Source organism: Kryptolebias marmoratus, linkage group LG24 (genome assembly GCF_001649575.2).
Source record: "Kryptolebias marmoratus isolate JLee-2015 linkage group LG24, ASM164957v2, whole genome shotgun sequence".
Lineage (NCBI taxonomy): Eukaryota > Metazoa > Chordata > Actinopteri > Cyprinodontiformes > Rivulidae > Kryptolebias > Kryptolebias marmoratus.
In genome coordinates, this window is record NC_051453.1 from 2722657 (window position 1) to 2743358 (window position 20702).

At 36.7% G+C, this 20702-nt stretch overlaps 1 protein-coding gene across 11 annotated transcripts in view; it reads right to left on the bottom strand.

The window, feature by feature from the left end:
- LOC108238416 (discs large homolog 1-like protein) overlaps window positions 1-20702 on the bottom strand; it is a 95695-nt gene that overhangs the window by 4801 nt on the left and 70192 nt on the right. For 9 of the 11 annotated variants that reach the window (XM_017420471.3, XM_037974218.1, XM_017420459.3 and 6 more), the window contains 10 exons: window positions 10932-11046; window positions 5266-5448; window positions 3701-3764; window positions 2563-2578; window positions 1661-1702; window positions 1293-1343; window positions 1048-1149; window positions 750-922; window positions 544-653; window positions 165-256 (listed from right to left, as the gene is read on the bottom strand). In XM_017420471.3, the coding sequence (XP_017275960.1) occupies window positions 165-256; window positions 544-653; window positions 750-922; window positions 1048-1149; window positions 1293-1343; window positions 1661-1702; window positions 2563-2578; window positions 3701-3764; window positions 5266-5448; window positions 10932-11046 (948 nt within the window). Of the gene's footprint in view, window positions 1-164; window positions 257-543; window positions 654-749; window positions 923-1047; window positions 1150-1292; window positions 1344-1660; window positions 1703-2562; window positions 2579-3700; window positions 3765-5265; window positions 5449-10931; window positions 11047-14567; window positions 14843-20702 lie in introns of those variants that run through there. The other 2 variants (XM_025006865.2, XM_017420460.3) reach the window with 2 other exon arrangements.

A 20702-nucleotide genomic window follows, 5' to 3' on the forward strand; every position in this document is an offset into this window, starting at 1 on the left:
AACATGTATATATGTGTGCAGTAACATGTATATGTGTGTGCAGTAACATGTATGTGTGTGTGCAGTAACATGTATGTGTGTGTGCAGTAACATGTATGTGTGTGTGTGTGCAGTAACATGTATGTGTGTGTGCAGTAACATGTATGAGCTTGCGGCTGACTAACCGGTGAAGTATTCTGCAAACTCCTGCTCCAGTTTGACAGCTCTGTCGAAAGTCTTCCTTGCCTGCTCCTCAGTCAAACGCTTCATCATCTCTCTGCAGAAAGTAGAAACAACAGATCCACTATATACAATATAATGTCAAACTTTTTTTCTATAAATGAAACCAAAGCTCAATGAATGTGGAAGATTGGTAACAGGAACCATGAATTGATTCCTAAACAAAGAACAATCTTAACTGTTTAAATTCATCTTATGTTTGAAATTAAATGTCTGAAGAATCCAGAGTTTGATGACAGCTGAAAATTAGCTTTAAATCTATGAAGTGGTGAGATCTTAAAATTATGTAAAATATTAAGTTGTGTTAACATCTCTGTCACTTACAGAATGTTGTCGACATTAAGTGGTTTAATGAGGATAGCGATGGGATGGAGGCCTGCCATCTGCAGACGCTTTATGGCATTCCCAGATACGTCCAGTATGCAGTGTTTACCCTGTGACAAACAGTGTGAGTTGGACAATAAATTATTAACCATCTTTGGTGTGTTTGTCCTCCCTGTGCTGTCCCATCCAGTCACCAGAGGTCCTACCTTGTCAGCGACTTCTCTAACAGACTGGATGCTGGTTCCATACAGATGGTTGTTATATTGTCCTGCCTCTATGAACTTGTGTTCCTGAATTTCTCGCTCCATGAGCTCCCTGGAGGGCATGAAGTGGTAATCTCTGCCGTCCACCTCGTAGTCTCGTCGTGGCCGTGTTGTGTCTGCAGATCAGAGGTTTTACACAAATTTAATCCCACTTGTGTACAAGGCAGGAGTTGCCTTCTGCACAGTTCTCTGTCCTTTTATCAGCTGCTCGTGAGATTTATCATAAAGTTTAGAAACTCACGTGGGACGCAGGATCCAAACTTGTCGGGGAACTCAGAGATGAGGTCATCGTTGACTCGATCTTTCATTGGTCCAAGCACGATGACTGGCCGTGTGTAATTAACTAAGAATGGATGGACAGAAGCGGGCGGATACTTGTATGAAGCCACTCAGAAATCAAGGCTGAAAGGTACCTTCAGGATTTCACCCCCCAACAGAGCCTGAGATGTTGAATGGATAAAGCAAACTTAGAAGTTAGGTACTGACCTTCCTGCTGCATGACAGGTTGGTATGTGAGGAAGACCTCCTCCTGGCCAGCTGTTCAAACAAACAGAAATGAAGGACACGTTTAGAGGCGCAGTGGTTTTATTACTCACACCGCATCACTCTCTTACCCATTTCTACTTTGGGAACAAACTTCTTCAACAGGTCTGAAAAAGCAGAAAGCCATAACTCGCACAACCTGCATGCCCACAAAATTACGTGTGCATGTGTGCATGACACACCAACATGCTCTCACAGAAACACACGCACACACAGGAAAACAATAACAAAAATGAGAAGTAGAGTAAACTGCATAAGAGAAAAAGAGAAGGAGGAAAAAATAGGTAAAGACAGACAGGGTCTACACTTACAGGAAATACTCTCATTATCGCTGGTGCCAGAGGTTACCAGCTCTGGAAGGACAAGACAGGTCAGAGTCAGCAACACACACACATACATACATACACACACGCAAACACACTGTCTGGCTCACACAATTACAAAAATCCTTCATCGATTGTACTGTACATGTAGACACTGTAGCTAGGAATATTAGTAATCTTATAACATAAAACAAACCCCAATTTGGCATCATTTTAGCATCCAAAAGACAAAAGTTAACCACTTTTTAGGACATCCTTACATTCTTACACTCCAACAATAAAGCAACAACATGAATTTTCTGCTGTAATAATAATAACATTAAAACGGTATCTCTAATGCCACATTCCCAGCATGTGATGCAGCTTTTTTGTTGGACCAAAAGTGACAACAGTCCTTCACAAAAACAGACGAAAGTGTACAGTAGTTTTAGTAGAACTTGTATTAAAAAAACTAATTGCATCAGTTTACAGTTAAAGGTGTTGCAAAATGTTTTGAAACTGAAATTAAGTTTTTTTCCCCCAAAACTGTCAAAATATAACTGTGTTTTAACAGAAATATTACCTTAACCATACAAAGAAAATAAGCATAGAGGAAAAGATGGTTTAGGAATGATGGAATGATTTGGAAGCTGCAGAAATGGTTTGGGGACAAACATGATTACCTGATGGGTGAGTTATACTCTTGTTTGGCCAAAAATCACATTTAGCATCTTAAATAAACCCCTAACAAGCACACCAAGTTTTAGTAAATGGATGTAAATGTCTCTGAATGTTGTGAATTTACACAGATGGTTGTGAAAATGTAGGATTTGTGAAAAGTCAGTCAGAACTGCAGGAGCTGGAGTTACATAAAGTGACCAGCAGGTGTCAGCGATGGTGAGATTGCCTACCTTTCTCATCCTGATCCTGTAAGGAAACAGAGAAAGTGAAAGAATTAATTATTATACTGAGAAGAATCACAGCAGTGTGTGTTTGATAAAAGCAGAAACACTACTGGAAGTTATTCAAACACACAGAGAGACAGTGTGTTTGTGTGTGATCATTTTTAATTATCACGCAGCCTTGCTCTTCACAGCATGAAGAAAACAGAAGGAGAGCGAGAGCGAGCTGACAACTCAGTGATATCAATAGCTTGTGTTAAATTTGTGTCAGCACTCATCATCACGCTGTGTTAGGTGTGATTAGGGTCACGTTGTTGCCTTGCTTATAAAATTAGACTGAAACTTTGTAGCTCTCAAACATCTAACTAACAAACTGCATTTTGTCATCTGTTAATAGTTCTTGTCACAGACTAATATTGACCTTAATGAACCATAAATACATCACTGAGATGGGAGGATTGGTTCACGTGTGCACGCAGATTTATTAACACATAATTCTACTTGAGAGAAAGCAACAGATCATTGTTTGGCTTCAGTAACATGAAAAGTTTGACAAATTCTTATTTCCACGTTCAATAATTTTAAAACTACTGTGAAATTACAAACATCACCTCCTATTAATTGCAGAAAAGCAGACAATATAATGTCGTCTAGTTTTATTCAAAGTCAGTAAAGCACAAGGATAAAACTTTTACAAAATGATAGAAACCGACCTGTTTCTAATTTGAGAGCTGGAATCACAATAAAAGGAGATAAAAATGTCTGATTCATAAATCTCTGGTGTGATTTAGGTGAAAACACAGACAGTTTGATTGATGTTGTTGAAAATTATAGACTGATTTTGCAATTTGTAGACGGTCCCTAAACCCTCATCTCACTTCAGAGGTTGTTTGTCTGTTTTCCTGTCCATGTAAGCCCGTCACCTGCAGCATGTAGACACCAGTGTTATCGTAAATCTGTGTGCAAGTTTAACTAAACTGAAAGAAAGGGTTCTTACAACCTTACGTTTTATTTTTACCCATGACTTAGGTTGATCATTAGGAAATTTACAATGGCACCACTATGTGTCTTGCAAAAAGCGATGTTGCAATTAAGATTTAAATTGTGTTTCTTTTAAAATGCCCGTTTAAAAAAGAAAGACACTCACCGATCTGTCCTGAGACCTCGTCACTCTGACTGTCTTTAGCCTCGACCTCTCCTTCTTCTCTGCTCTGTAAACAAGAGAAAAAAACTCCAGATATGCAGAAAATGGAAGCCAACTTGTTTCCACCTGAACATTATTAAAAGATCAGAACTGGAATCTCAAATTATCACTTACATCTTCAACATCTGGGACCATAAAACCTGTGATTTTAACCTCAGAGCCCACATTTATCACCTTTTTAAAAATACAAGTCTACTATTACACAATATTTCACCATTCTAAAGGGGTTTTGATTTAATGTGGAACTTCACTTCATTAGAATTTAGGGATTGGATATTTTTAAACATTATGAAATTAAAGGCTGAACAAACTCTGGTGAGTTTATGTAACTTGACAGTAAAGAACAGATAGCATGTTCATAGCCACTGATCCGAACATGCTGTAATAACCATTTAACCATGAAACATATGCAAAGTGATGAGAAACAGACACAAGACCAGGATACTTTTCATCCATAGCACAAAGCAGCTGAGGCTCAGTGAGGCTCATTTCTTTGTAAAACCTTTGCTTTTTTTGCTCAGGCTTAAGAGACAGATGCATTTTTATTCAAAATCAAATAGCCATGTAAATAGCCAAGAAACTATGAATGACAGACCAGCTACAATATAACTGATAAATAACAAAAACACTTAAAAAAAGTCAATATGGAGGCTCTTTTCTTATTCAGTTTCCTCAGTCTGGTAATCCATACAGTTTAACAAGTCCTGTAATACAGCAGCTTATCATCATTAATATTTTGGCCACCTTTGATACCTGACAATAAAGGATCTTTGGTTTCAGCTTTGAGACTTTTACTGTAAGTCTGTTATTTAATTAGCACCGCTAAACCGCCATCAAACCTCTGGGTGGAAATATCTGCTCTGCTCCTGCTGACTGTAATCCATCTTTCTGTCTTTCAACAACTCACTGCCCTTCAACGCTTCCTCGCTTTCTTTCCTTCCACTCCATCACACTTCACATCTTCTCCTCCATGTCACCTCTCTCTCTGTCACGCATGACAACATGACTTGTTCTAAATAGTCTTCTCACCTCCCAGAAAGCTGTCAGCATCTGTCTGTCACCTGCTTCACGAGAGAAAACATCCAGGGAAAAAGAGGGAAAAGAAAACAATGTTTCTGTTTTTACACCTCAGGACTACATTCTACAGTCTGATGATGAATCAGTGAAAAGAAAAATGACACTCGATGCCAACACTGTGATAGATTTAGTTGAAACATCAGCACAGAGAATGCTAAAGTGTTCAGTCCAGCGATCGGTATGCACAACACTATGTCCTCTGTCAGGTTAACTCAGAACAGGACGTGGTTAGGTTCTATTTTTATGTGCTATGGATGATCACTTTTCTGATCTGTGAACAAAAAGTTGTTTTTATTCATTTGTTATGAAAAGGATCAGCTTAAACATAATATTCAAAGGTACTGAAAACAAAATTCAAAGTCTTTGTAGGCTATAAATTTTATTTTATTTTAATATGAAAAAAAACAAAGTAGAATTAAAGTTTCTCTAACCTCCTGCGGCTGGGGATGACTCCAACTTCGGGGCAGTTTGGGGACGGTTGGTTGAGGTGACGGGCGGGCCACCACTCCTCTTCACCAGCACTGCTCACATGGAGGATATCCCCAAAATGAAATGGTAGGGGCTGATTGGGCGCACTCAGATCTGCTGCACTTCCATCATAGTCAAACAATGCCCTGGAAACAGAAGCACAAAGTTAGCCCCAAACTTTACTGCTTAAGTGACCAAAATAAAAGTCTCGCTAAAAGCTAAAAATAGCAAAAGGTTTGCTAAAAAATAAAAGAAGCAGAACAATGAGTGCAAGAAGAGAGAGTTAGGGTAAGTATGCTGAAGCAGACATATGAAGTTAAATACTTTAAAAAGTATACAAAAAACAAAAAAAATACTAGGATGAGCCACATGTTTTGATGTTTGAATGGTAAAATAGCAAAGTATGCAGAAGCAAACAGACTGCAAAAACATATGTAATAATAATATTAATAATAATATCAGGAAAACATTAATGTGAATGCTGAATTAGCTTTCATACAATTACAAATGTAATGAATATACAACATATAAATACATCAGCTAAAATGAAAATAAGCTGGAATGGGTGAGGCCAGCCATGTCAGTCTATTAATGTGTACGGGACTTCATTTGTTTGTGTATAACTGAGCATGTCTTCTGTATGTCTAAACAGTAATATCTGACTATGACTACAGAAAACCAAACACTTCCAGAGGGAAAAGACCTGGAAAAGTAGGCCAGCAATATGTTTGTGAGTCTGCGTGACTGCAACGCAACTAGAGCTGAAATAACCGGTATCCCCCAAAGTCCCCCCTGCCTTCATCAATAAAACACAACAGAGACAGAAAAAGTGACAGAATTAAAAAAAAGGGACACAGGCAAGACTAAAAAGAGCTTGACGGATCAAAAACTGACCACCCGATGCTCTAATGTTAGATTAAAGATGATAAAAAGGAGGATTTGAACACAGAACACTAACATTTGAGGTGACAGTGAGTATTTGATGTAATACATTAAAGCTTTTTATTGGCTCTACTATAAAATATATCAAATATTTAGAATAAAGCAGCTGAGTGACAATATTATAAGCCTCAATCCCAAATCTAATATTAAAGATTCAAATGATATCTTATTTGAGTAAAGTTATCTTGAACATCAGTGTGCATTAGTGATATTTTTTATAATGCTATATTTTTGTATTTTGATATAAATGGAGCAGTTGTGATGTAATAAAAACACATGGCAATAAATTAAATGACATTAAAGTACCATAATCATCATTATTTCTGATGAACTGAAGATTTACAGGCCAAATCCCTGCAGTAGGTAGGAGTCAATAATTAGCTCAAAAGTATCACTTTAGGTGCTTCGTTGTTAATATTAGAGGGCACCAGATATAACAAGAGGCTGTTGAAAATTAGGTCAATAAACATTAGTATAATTGCCATTTTCTAAGGAGTATTTTAAAATGTTTTGTTGAACACTACTTTCTATTTTTTCATTAACAAAAAATAAACTGCATTGCTAGGGTTCACTTTGTTACTGATTTTAAAGGAAAAAAGACAATTATTTAAAAGAATCTCAGCAAACAATCATTCAGTAAGGTTTTATATCTGAAACTAATAAATATGTCTGCTGTATTATAATAAATAGCATGCCTGCAAATAAATAAATAAACAGATATAAAATTTGAAAACTTGAGGTAAGTTAGTAGCACATTTCTGTATGAAAATGGATTTTTTTTATCTTAAAAGTGTCATTTTACAGCAACTGTTACTTGTCATATATTTAATGTAGACTAATTTGTGTTCAGTTTAAATTCCTCAGTTAAAAACAAACAAACAAAAAAAACCAATCAAACAAACAACCTAAAACAGCGTAATTAATTTTAAAGTTCAGTAAAATAAACAACATCAATCATTTAAAGACATCCCTGTGTAACAATCATTACAGTCAATTTCAATTTAACACTTTAATTCCTGTGGGGGCCACTAAAATCCAATTATACAAGTTAAGAGACAGACATTAATTACTGCAGTGTGTAATATTGTGACCTTACATGCTCTAACAACCTCTGTGGAAAATATGCTAATGTTGTTTGTATGCAGCTGGCAGCCAATTATAGTGGCAAAATATGTGCAAGCATTTGAAATGTTCTACAACAGGGACACAGCAAGGGGGAGGCTGCAGAATCCTGTGTAAACATCCAGTTGATTGTTACAGCGGATGTGTAGTAATCTTAAACTTTCAGTCATGAGCCTTGAGAAAAACGATAATAAGCAGAAAAACCAAAGCAACACATTTACTCAGATCCCAAAGGATTTTGCAGCAGGCAAGTTTCACTGATGTAGAATTATTAAGGCTGCAGCTGTAAATCTATTTCTGATTCAGTCACCTGTTCTGCAAACATTTAATCACTCCACACACATTACTATAACGTGTAACAAAAGCACAATTTCGTTTAAGCAAGCCTTTGTAAACAATGTGTTAAAGTTAGATTGTTGCACAGCCAGCAGCATATTCTCCAAACAGCAGTTCTGCTCATCTAGGATTTCTGCTTATGTCTGCTGTATTTCAGAAGACAAAGCACTCGGTTAAAAAAACTATATAATACTGTGGTCTAAAGTACAGCAGTAAAAGTCAAACACAACCTCATTCATATAATGCTAACAATACAGAGGGATGCACTTTACCATTTTTGTTTTATTTCTTGTTTTATCTTAAAGTGTGAGTACAAAGCCATGAAGGAAAACAGGAACCAAACTTTTAGAATAAAACATTTAAAAGGTTTGCTGGTTTCCACTGTTTCTAACATCATGCCGGTTTAAACATAGGACTATAAAATAATAAAACATTTTGTACCTTTTTATATGTATATTCAACCCTAAATGATAAATTAAGAGGAGCAGCCGCTCTAACAAACAAACAAACAAACAAACAAACAAACAAACAAAAAATGTGGGACCTGGGGCGCTTAGGGTGCTACAGCACCCCCTAGTAGGTGTCAAAAAATAAATAAATGAATGACTGAATGAATGAACAAATTTCCATCCATCCATTTTCTTTACCTGCTTCTCCATTTGATTAAATTATATATATATATATATATATATATATATATATATATATATATATACAAAAAGATGTAGAAAAAACAATCTGAATGCATTAGTATATTAGTGTTATTGTCACAAGTTGAAAAATAAATAACACCATTCAAGCCAATAAATGTATAGGAAACCACACCTCAGTTTATAGTTCATGCATCTTTTATACTTACTTTTGAAAAAATGTTTTTTCACGAGAGAACAAGAAAAAAATGTGAACAAAAAGTCAAATCAAGCAAGAAAAAGAAAGCTCTGAGGCTATTTAAACCAACAATATCCAATTTCAAGAAGCCCATGTCTGTAATCATTTGAAAATGGTTCAGAATCAATATGTGCACCGGGAATCGACCCAAAGACGAGTGTCCCTTTCCAGTACACTTCATACCTCAGAGGACAATCTATTTATCGCCATTTGTTATGAATAAATTGGTTCCTGCCAAATTTACACACACTAGTGAGGAAATAAGGACTGAGTGTTACTTCGGTTAAAACTTTAAACCTTCTGTTTCATTTTTTGAAAGCAAATAAATCTTAGTATGGAAAGTACACAGCATGCTTTTAGAGAGGATCCTTATCATTTGCTTTGCAGAAATCTTTCAATAGTGAAATATACAATTACAGTGCCAGTCCATTGAGCCATGCAGTGTGTTTAAAATAGACCATAATGGTGTGAATTTGAAATGAAGCAGGAGAGAGGAGAGAAGAACAGGACACACACACACACACACACACCTTTCACACAGAGGACAGACAGAGACAGTACACAGAGGATGTCACTTTGTCTCAGTGACATTTCCACTGAGGGAGGAGGAAAGGTTAACCTGTCTTTTATACAGAATACTCTTGTGTATTGTACAAATACCCCATGTGGACACACATGCTGCATGCACATGCATGGACAACCTTACAGCCCTGAGCGTCAGACACCCCAAATCTGTCACACACCAACAAATCCACTGCCAGTCCCATGCAACTTTTTATATATTTGAAGCCTGATTGGTTATTTCGGGGCACTAACCAGATCTGGTGATTGTTTTTATGACAGTAATTTATCATGTATGTTGTTGAGGAGCCCTACAACTTTCTACGTAAGCTTGATTTGATCTTCTGAGCCTGATGTTGACAAGAAGCTCCATTAAGAATCAGTGTGTGAAATGATTTTATAACTCGGAAGCCCATGGCAATAACATTACACATGAAAACGCCCACATAAAGTTCTTTAAATGCACTGTTTAACACAGTTCACTGGGCTATGTTTAGTTGGATTAGTCATTTATTTTATTTATGCTGAGATTTTTGTCTTGGTTTAAATTGAACATATCTGTAGAGCCATTAAAGTGCAATTCTGGACTGATTGATTACTCAGCATGTTCATCAATATTTCCTCCACAGACAGTTTTATTTAAAAACAGAATACATTAGGAAAGAAATCCCTGCAATTTAATTTAATTTTTTCATATCTATTGAAAACCTGATAATAAATATTAATGGACCCTTCATGCTTTTGGAGCCCCAGTTTTCATTAACTGTTCTGCTGTAATATTTCTTAACACGATCCTTGACACCATAGGCCAGCGGGGGTTAGATGGTTTCTGATTAGTGAGAGAAATGGTAGCAGAAGTAGATCTTGTCATCATTCACATAAATGTTGTTGTTTATTAACTAATTACCTGGGCAGTAAGGCTTTCACATGTATTGATCCCTTCTCAAGCTATTCTACATTCCTGATATTTTGGCATAATACTAATGTGAAAGGATGACCACATTTGTGACCCTGAAAACTTTGGTTGTGCTTGAAGTTGCCCCAAAATATGCTACCAATCATCGTTACTGTCTGGTCCATATTCCCAGAAGGCAGCCAACGGAAACTTGCTTATAACAATTAAAGTGATTTAAATGCAATTTATCTCTTCGTCTTTAATCCAGTTGTCATACAGTTTGTGTACTTTCAGTCAAATTATTAGTCCATTCTCTTTTATTTAATTTTTTCTGCCAAAAATGCTTTTTTAAGGAGTTTTCTCCCTGACAACATTAAGCTTAAAGAACTTGTAAAATGTTTGGCTGCCTTCTTAAAGCTTCAGTAGTGTCTGTTTTCAACCTGATGGATCTTCCAAGAACTCTGAAGTGACATCTGTGAACTCAGTGACCCACTTTGGATCTTTCAAACAGTGTGAAACTTTCAAAGAGAAAAAAAATCTAAAGTGCCGTTGCTTTACGTCTGAAACAGCTCTGCAGATGCAGTTAGGGGATGGACATCATGAATCAGGGAAGACTGAGTAACCAGGACAGCCAAGGACAAGATCAACACACAGACAGAGGGACACTCACAGAGCAAGAAGGCAGCGGGTGTGTTTGTGTGGCACTGCTTCAGCCACACAATGTAAAAGTGATTTTATATGTGATAACCTCTCCTCCAGCTTCTCTCACACACAAAACATGGAGCAGACAGCTGAGATAAGACCTTTCAATACCTGTTTCACAAAAAAGGCAGTGGACAGTTTCTTTTATCTGCTGTGTGAGTGTGTGCGTGTGTTTTGTGGTACCTGACATAAAGTGTGCGTTTCTGTGTGGGGCGGAGAGATGTGGAGCTGGAGCTGACACTGCTGGTCATCATTTGTTCCCTCAGGTCATGGATCTTCGCTTCAAAACGACTGTACTCTACAAAGAAAGACGCAAAAACAAAAGAGAGATTTCAGATAATTCTTCTTTTACATATTCCTCTTAGCACTGTATTATCCAGGATCTGGTGTAAGTTGTTACACTTTATTTCCTGCTCCACATTAGAAGAAGTGATTTTTAGACTCTAATCCTCTTTGCTCAGCAGATGAAAGGAAAGAGCACAGCATGAGAAAGAGTCTGAAGGACAGTAGAGGCTTTTTGATAATTGATAATTATATTTCCCAGAGTTCAACAAGTAAAAACTTAAACTTTATTAGAATGGAACCTAACTTTTTCTATGTTTTAAAATGACAAAAAAAAATATACCCCAAAATGTTGAATAAACTTAATCAGCTACAAATAAAGGTCTCCCTAATTACTGATATTTCTGAGTGTTAAAAAAAGGTTTAAGATTCAAAGGCTATAAATCTTATATATCTAAATGTACACTTCATTGCCAAAAGTATTCGCTCGTCTCTCTTTACACACACATGAACCTGAGTGACATCACATTCTTAATTTATAAGGTTTAATATAATATAGCTGTAACAGCTTCAACTCTTCTGGGAAGGTTGTTCCTAAGATAATCTGAAGTTTGGAGGTCTTTTGCCTCTGCAGAACGTTGGTGACCTCTGCTCTATGCTCCTTCGCATCTGCTCAGCCCGCTCTGTGGTTTTACATGGCTTCACTTCATGATCAAGTTGCAGTCGATCCCAGTCACTCCCACTTTGCTATACGCCCACGAACAGATGACTGTGTAATATTTAGTAGCAAGGAAATTTCACCACTGGACTTACTGCACAGGTGGCATCCTGAGAGCGACCCATTCTTTCACAAATGTTTGTAGAAGCAGTCTGTATACCTAGGTGCTTGATTTTATACACCATGGAAGTGACATTTTATAAACAAAAAGTTAACATCATATTTATTCTGACAGTTTATTTTTCAGAGGCTATTCATCACACTGATGTTATTGCAATAAATATTTAACATTCAAAATACAAGAGTGGTATAATTTCCTAGTAAGGCAGAAATCAACAGAAAACACAAGATAAACACATCCTGCAGTGTTGATGTTAAGATGAGCCTCTCTGAGTCTTTTAACAGACCATTTTTTAACGTATTATACTAATAATTCTTTTTATAAATGCTAGTGGGAACCATAATGGCTATGCTGATTAAAAGAATCTCCATCTTGACTGGGCTTGCTTTACTCTGATTAGTTTTTTTTTTTCCTGATTGGGAAAATAAATTTCAGTGGTTCTAAGATTTTACTTATTTAAGTCACTGGGCTATTCTGATATGTGGAGAACCTTAGGTTTTAACCATGCCTTTCCTTTCCCCCTCTTTGAGCTGATAATGACTTAAAATCTGCTGTGTAACCAGTCATCCAGTTAGAGTTAAATCAATTAAAAATATTTAACTCATGCAATTCATGAACTCGTGTGACTCAAATGAACGCTGACAGAGAATAGCTCATCATTTTATGTTCTGCTGTAGGTGGAAAATAGGTGAGTCGGAACTGAATGGTCTCATTAAACACAAGTGATGACTTCACAAAGTGACGTTCAAGTGGCTCAGCAGTGGTATGATGTGGCATCACTGGTGCAGTGATTTCAAGAAGTCATTAAGCTTTTATTAGCTCCTAGAAAGAAATGCTACTGAACTACAACAACATACATTCAGAAAGGGATTTCCAACAAAATGTCTAAATTGTTTTTATTCGTAATCTCACTGTTGCATGTTTAGGAGTAACACAGTTGCTTCATGTTGTTTCTGTTCCTCAACCTGAGCAGACCTACATATAAACCAATGATTTTAAAAAAAGGAGAAAAAATACTTTCAGTTTAATTGGCAGATCAAGTGGTAAAATGTGTGACAGAGCAACTGGTTGGCCAGTTAACGCAAAATGCAATAATTTGCTCATACACTCAGTACAGCTGCCCTGTGGTTTAGTACCCTGCTGCTACATGCAGCAAAAACACTCAAGTTTCTGACCCATTTCTTTCTAGTGGCTATAAAAATGTCATTGTGCCTCTTCAATTATAAATGAGCATTAATTATGGAAATGCTCAAAGTAGAAAGAGTTATTATAAAATGTTTTCAGCTCATGAGAAATGATTCCTTTTGTGATGATAGATGACTTTCTGTAAACGAGTAAGAATAGATGCGTTTACCCAGTAAGCTTCCTCCACTAAACTGCAATATTTTAATCCAGAGCTGCGGAGCAAAAAGCAGATATGTGTCATAAATTCGAACTGCCTTCCACTCTGCTCAGCTCTACACAGATTCCAAGGAACCTCTGAATGAACACACAGATGACAACCCGCACCAGTAATAAGATGGAAAAATCCCTCGCGAAGGATGTCCTTGGGTGTGTGTGTCTGACCCATGACTGTGGACTGCACAATCTAATTCACCCTGTGTAATTTAATCACACTAAAGGTACATGCGCTCATGCACTCACACACTCACTGATCCAGATCTTGCACTTTATCTTGATTTTTTTTAAGCTTCCCTTTTTTTTTCCTGTTCAGTCTGGAACATGCAGATCTCTGCTGAATTCACACAAAGTTCATTTTAATCTGACACAATGATACAAACAAAGGAAGGTCAAATCAAGCTACTTCTGGAACAACTGAAATGATCAGGGTAACGTGATCGTTAAAATATTTTGTTACAACTGTTACAAAATAGTTTAGTAAAAATAAAAAGCCTCTAATGTCCCTATAATAGGAAAGATCATAATCATAATGACCTTATGCAGAACTATGTTTACTATATTAATTTAACTCATATTTGCCTTACTAATCCCAATTTAATATTTTTAGTTTTAAAACCAACATTTGCTAAAATCCATCAAAAATTGATGAATTCAAACTTGTACTTCAGTTTAAATTTAAACCTCTACTTCCAAAAACAAAACCCTCAGATTTAAACTTTCACATCATCAGCATCTGAGTGTCTGTCATCACGCATAAACTCAACACAGCACTACAGTACTGAGAGACAATGTTAGAAAAAGTGAGAAGGAGGGATATGAAGAAAGAATGAAACAAATGAAGAGGGTGAGGAGAAACAGATTATTGACTGTAATGTAGCTTTGATGGAAAACAGCTAAAATATCTGACACAATGATATAAAAAAGCAATGGAGATCAAATAATGGATTGAAAACTAGAGATATTACAAAGTTTCAGTTCTTTTTCATCAGTAGAACAAAGACTCAGATTCAGAAAAATAAATCTGCACAGACAAAGATGCAGCAATAATTAATCTTTTTTACAACATGGACTGAGAGCTAAAGCTGGAAAGTCTCAAATGTATCTTTAACACATTAGCAATTCTTAAAATACATGTAACGATAAAGCAAAAGTCATATTTGTTCTGCTGTTTCTATTAGCTTTGTACTCATTCCCCTAAAACAGTCCAACTTAAAAAATGTTATCTATAATCGGAAATGTTACCATAGGCAAGATGTTAACATGCAAATCAGTTCAACTCCCCTTCAGCTGTACTCACACGCAGACAGGCAGCCTCAACGTCCACAATGAGCTGCAGGGACCGTAGAGCTCAAATCAGTGTATGAGTGTGTGAGGAGGTTTAAATCTTAGAATCCAGGGACGTGAATGAGGGGATCAGCAAAGCTGTGGGGAAAGATCTAATGCCAGTTCCACACTGGACTGAGCATGAGAGAGCCAGAGCAAAGAGAAGTGAGGGTGTGGATAAAAGTGTGTGTGGGTATGCAGTATGTGTGTGGCATGGATAAAAAGAACGTGTGTGTAAAATAAGTCCAGTGCTGCTCAGCTGCCAGAAACAACAGATGCTAACTCCCTCTTCTTACTCCTCTCCTCTCTTTCTCGTTTGCTAGTGTGTTCATTTTGCTCCTCCCCCTCTCTGACAGCAGCTTGCTGTAGGGTGGAGACTCATAGCCACACACACATACACTGCTACACACACACACACACAGAGAGAGAGAGAGAGAGAGAGAGAGAGAGAGAGAGAGAGAGAGAGAGAGAGAGAGAGAGAGAGAGAGAGAGAGAGAGACAAACAGACACACACAGTGTTTCCTCAGGTCACTCATGCAGGAAGCTGAGTCGATGCCAGGCTCTCCTGCCCTACTTTGGCCTGGGGAATCGCTTCAACGTGAAACACACTAAATAAAGCTTGACCAAGCATTTTGAATATTGATTCTAGGGAAGCCTAAAAACCGGCTCAATTCAAAGTTCATTGCATATTCATTTTAAATAGATACAGACTTTACAAATATTCTAAAGAGCCTAAACACTTTCTGGTGTGCAAGATTTGTATTCTACTTTTCTACATCTTTTCCTAATTCATTTTCAAGTTTACTTTCATATTTTTATCAGCCCAAAAAAGACATCAAACTCTGAAAGAGTTATGGCACCCATCAACATCATCAGATACAAAGTTTCACATGATCAGCGTTTAACTGTGCCTGTCAACATTCATCACTTCAATGCAGCTTATTTGATTAAGAGTGAAGGAGATACACAGAGTAGGAGGCAGAAAACAAGACATAATGAAGAGAAAGAGTGATGGAAAAGGGAAAAGTGAGGAGAAGGAGACTCGGAACCAGAGAAGGGGGAAGGGTTGATGACAGAGACAAATGACTCTGGGGCTCAAATTCACTGCTTCCTTCATTTACTCCTCCTCTCTTTTGCTCTTCTCTCCCCTCCTTTCCTTTTTCCCCAAGAGTAGCATTGTTTCTCCATTGAGCAGCTGGCCTTTTCTGCACTGTGTGCACCTTCAGTGCGATCTAGGAGGCAACCACTGGAGATGGCCAGCTCCCACCTTTAGGGTTACGTGCACTGCACCAATATTTTCCATTGAGATAGTCCTTTATTTTGTTTTGTTTTGTGTTTTGTTAAAACAATTTTTCTATGTGGATTTAACTATTAGCATCTTGAAAACTTAGAGGAAATCTCCATACTTAATAAATGCCATCTTTATGTACACTTTTTCCTTTATCACAGAAGATGTGCAAACAGCATGGATCCCTGACTATGGATAATATTTTTTTCACACGTGCTAATTTCCATGAAGGATTGTGGATCACAATCACAACATGTTTTTTTACATCTTTTTTTGCTTTGACATTTTCATTTTCTCCTGCTTTTTTTTTCTTCCACCAGTGGGAGGATTGTGGAACAATGTGTTTTAAACTTATCTGAAAATTTATTAAAACAACATTTTCAAAGAAACTAATTTCTACCCAGGTAATCACAGAATCAGAAAGGATTTAAGTTAAGAATAGCTTGCCTAAAAAAGACAACATGTACAAAAAAGATCAGTTTGATGATGCAAACAGGAAACAGAGTTAATCTTATGAATCTAGAAGAAAACACAGTAAACTAAAGACCTAGAATTCCTGGAAAGAATGCATACTGCCTTTTTTATGCCAGAATACGTCCATCCATTCATTTCCTTTACCCGCTTTTTTCTTTTGCCTGTCTTCAGTGGTCATTGTGCGAGAGGCCAGGTACACCCTGGACAAGTCGCAAGTCCATCACAGGGTCCATCACAAACAAGACAAACAACTATTTATGCTCTCACTCACACCTAGAGACAATTTAGAGTTACCAACTGACCTAACGTGAAGATTTTTGATTTGTGCGGAAACAAATGGAAACCAGAGGACCCAGAAACTGAACACATGTATCACCAGGAGATTGCATGTGAAAACTCAAAAGATTGTCCAAAAGTAATCAAAATACTTTATGAAAGTCCCCCCAAACTTTTCACCAAGTAAGTTTGTTTTCTAAATGTGTTAGGTGTAAGCACAACAAAGACCTGGGTCTAAAAATACCAGTGCTGGCTAAGGCTCATTTATAATTAAAGCAGCACAGAACATGAATCTATACCAGCATTGATTAACTGATCAGATTGCAGGAGAGGCAGAGGAGACAGAAAACAAAGCAAAGAAAGACATATTCTTTCTGAATGTGCTAAACTGAAGTTTCAGTGTCAAAACTGGAAATTTTGGTTTATCTCCTGCAGCTCAGCATCACTGTCACAAAGCGTCACACAGTAAATCTCAAACCAGTCATCTTCCTGTTAGAACCGATGCCTGAAATCCCCCAGATCACATTTTTGTGGGTGGTGAGTCAGACCATTACCAGAGACACCAGAAACTGTGGGAAGAAGAGGAGCTGACAGGTGGAGAGGAAAAAAAGAGATGGAGGAAGAAGAAAAAAAATGCAGGAAAAACCAGAACAGCAGGAAAAAACAGGAAGATGTAGGAGAGCAGTTTTCTGGGTGTTTTCAAGAAATCCCATTTCTACAAGTTTTTTATATAAAAGTCCAGCTGTGGAGCTGCTAATAATCTGCAGCATAACAACTTAACACACACACACACAGCATTTATTAAGCAGGCTAACAGAAGTGAAAATAAGCCCTTCTGCATCACCTCAGTATTACCGCTGACAGACACCGCCTTTGTATATGTTGTGTGTGTGTGGGACTGTGTGTGTTTGTAAGAGTAATCCCACATGAATAACACTGCAGTGCAACAGCAGGCATTGCAGACCAACATCATGAAACTTAACCACATAAAAATATCATGCTTACAGATTATAACACTGAGTTTTTTTTAATCAAAAATATGATATTTCTGTTATCTGAACAAATATCATTTGTATAAGATACACACAAAATGTAGCAGCAGTAAAATGTTCCAAGTTGCATACAAAAATAATACCTTAAGAATCTAGTTTTAAGATGCTTAACTGAATATGCTTTGGTGTATATTTTTTTCCTACTTGGAAGTCTAATTGGTTCATTTAAACTGAACTTTAACTAAAGGTTTTGAAGTACTAAAATAACAGAATTGTATTTTATAAACTACATTTTGTTAAAATCACAAAGGGATAAACTTCCTGTTTATTTTTACTTTTAGGTCCAATGGCTTTTGTTGTCTAATGCACTCTTTAGAAAGAAACTACTGTAAAACTCTCATTTAACTGCTCACGTTTTACTTATAGGATCACTTGCTGCTTATGCATTTAAAGTAAATTATCCAGCAAAAGACCCTTGCAACTTCTTTCTTGTTCTTTTGGCTGCCACATCAAGCAAACTTGCACAAGCGCTTTGGTATTTGTTTTACGCCAGATGCCTTTCCTGCTGCAACCTGGGCTCAAACTTGCAGCCTCAGGATTTCAAGACCGCAGCACTGACCACCAAGCTACCATGGCCCCTTGTAGCAACAAGGAAACATCTTCAAGTTTTCTAGGTGGTTGTGTAAAAGTATTTAAAAACAAACAACCATGACCCTGAAATTCCAGTTGCCTTGCTGTTCTGCTGTGTAGTTATAAACTGATGGCACTGTCCGTGGTGCTGAATAAGCAGACAGATTTGCTACTTTTTTGGTGTTACATTTAATATATTCTGTACTATAAGCCTTGAATTGCATATACAGAGATTTTTTTTCTTCATTTTTTTGTTTTTATTTAATTTTAAATAGAGTGTTTTATACCTAAATGGTGGAGTGCATCACATGACCAAAACTGTCACAATGTCAAACCTTTAATTTGTGATTGCAAATCTGTATTTATTATAATTATAATTATTAGTAGTAGTAGCAGTAGTTGTGATAGTAGTAATAGTAAAAAAGAAGACAAGTGGCATTAGTGCCTTTAAAAGACATTGTCTCACTGCTAATCCAAAATTGTGGGTTTACCCATCCATCCATCCATCCATCCATAAAGCTAGAAATTAATTCAGACTTCCATAACTTTTCAGAATATTACAGATGCTCTATTATACCATAAATCCAACAAGAAGAGATCCTGAAGGTACTAATAGAGGTAAATGTCTGACGTTAGGTTTTCTTTGCTGAAAGGCTGATAAGAAACCTGTACAGTTCATAAATCCAGCCTTAAGGTTAAGAGAGCTTACTATAAATCTGTTGTCTCAACTCTTCTAGTCCTCTAGTTGCATCGTGGGCAGAACAGACTTGGTTTTTAAATGGAAAAGTGATAATTTTGAAGTTCTTTTTGTACTTTTATGTATTTTTGTTTACAGTATTTATTTTTGTTAGTAACATCTGAGTGCACGTTTATACATTTTGATTTGCACTGTATGTTTAAAATGGTCTCTTAAGTGTGTTCATTTCCTTTTAGTTTTCTTTTGTTATTTAAGTAAAAAGAAATGTAGACAATAAGTTACAGTTTAGCACCAGTAATCATTTTTATTTGTGCAACGTTCTACTGTAAGTGCATTATGAGTGCCAACCGCAGAAAAACAATAACCGTAACCAACAGCACTTTGAATTTTATGTACTCATAACATTTAATAAAACAAATAAGCAAAAACCTTTTAAAATGTTCCTCTATAAAGAATGTACAAATAAGGTTTTACTGATTTCATTTTTCAGCAAGCTGCGTGTGCATATGCATTTACTCAGAATCACTTTTAACATAATCAGGGATGACTGCAGTGCGAATGCAGCATGAGGGATTTTTACACACAATCACACTCCATCTGATGTACTTTAAATAAACACAGATCTGCATCTGCTGCAGTCACTGGGAAAAAAAATCTCATCTCCTCTTTCTCTGTCTTTCTCGCTCACATGCACACACACACACACACACACACACCATTAGTCGTTCAGTTCTGTGCTGTCTTTGGCTGCAGTGAGCTCCATATTTAATATAAATAACAGGAGGAGACCTGCACACACAGACACTTTTCCTCTCCTGCTGGAGGTTGTTATGATTTCATCACTTATTGGCAGGAAGTGTGTGTGAAACAGAGGGAGAGCTGCATGGCACCACCACAGGAACGGGACAAATATGGACCTCAGATGAACTCAGACTTATGCAAAGTGCTGACCAAAGCACAGCACGGACAGAAGGCTTGCTACAACGTTCAGTGAACAGCCACTAACAACGTCTGTAGGAAAGTCATGACACAGACACACAGTTATCTTCACTTTGTGGAAAAATGAAGCATAAACCTAATCTACCAGGAAGCCCCTGTGAGTACAGCCACTGTAAGAATCACAATATAATACAAAACGATGGCAAAAAAACTAAACTGAACTTTTTATGTCATTACCAAACAAGGTTATTTGAGTATTAGAAGGATGCCATCAGAAATTAGGTTTAAAAGATGGGTTTGAGTCAACAGCTGCAATTTCCTGTTTATTTGCAGTGGTACAACATACTCACTAATCAAATGAAATCAACTTTTACAGTACAGGACATTTAAAACATTTCTTGACTTTGCTGCATAAAGACGGCAGTATATTAAAAAAAAACAAATACTGAGATTAACATCAAATTAATCTCACAGTCTGAAATATTTGTCTTAAAATGCTTAAGTCTCTGTACTTCACCTCATCATCAGGGTTAGAAGTGAAATCAGAATGTGTCACAATAATTTAACAGATTTAAATTGAAAACAAGCTAATACTTTTCTTGTGATCAATCGCAAAAATATCTGTTTAGAACAATATTTGTATGTTGTACGTACATACAAGTGCTGGTCATAAAATTAGAATATCATGAAAAAGTAGATTGATTTCAGTAATTCCATTTAAAAAGTGAAACTTGTATATTATATTCATACATTACATACAAACTCATATATTTCAAATGTTTATTTCGTTTAATTTTGATGATTACAAATGAC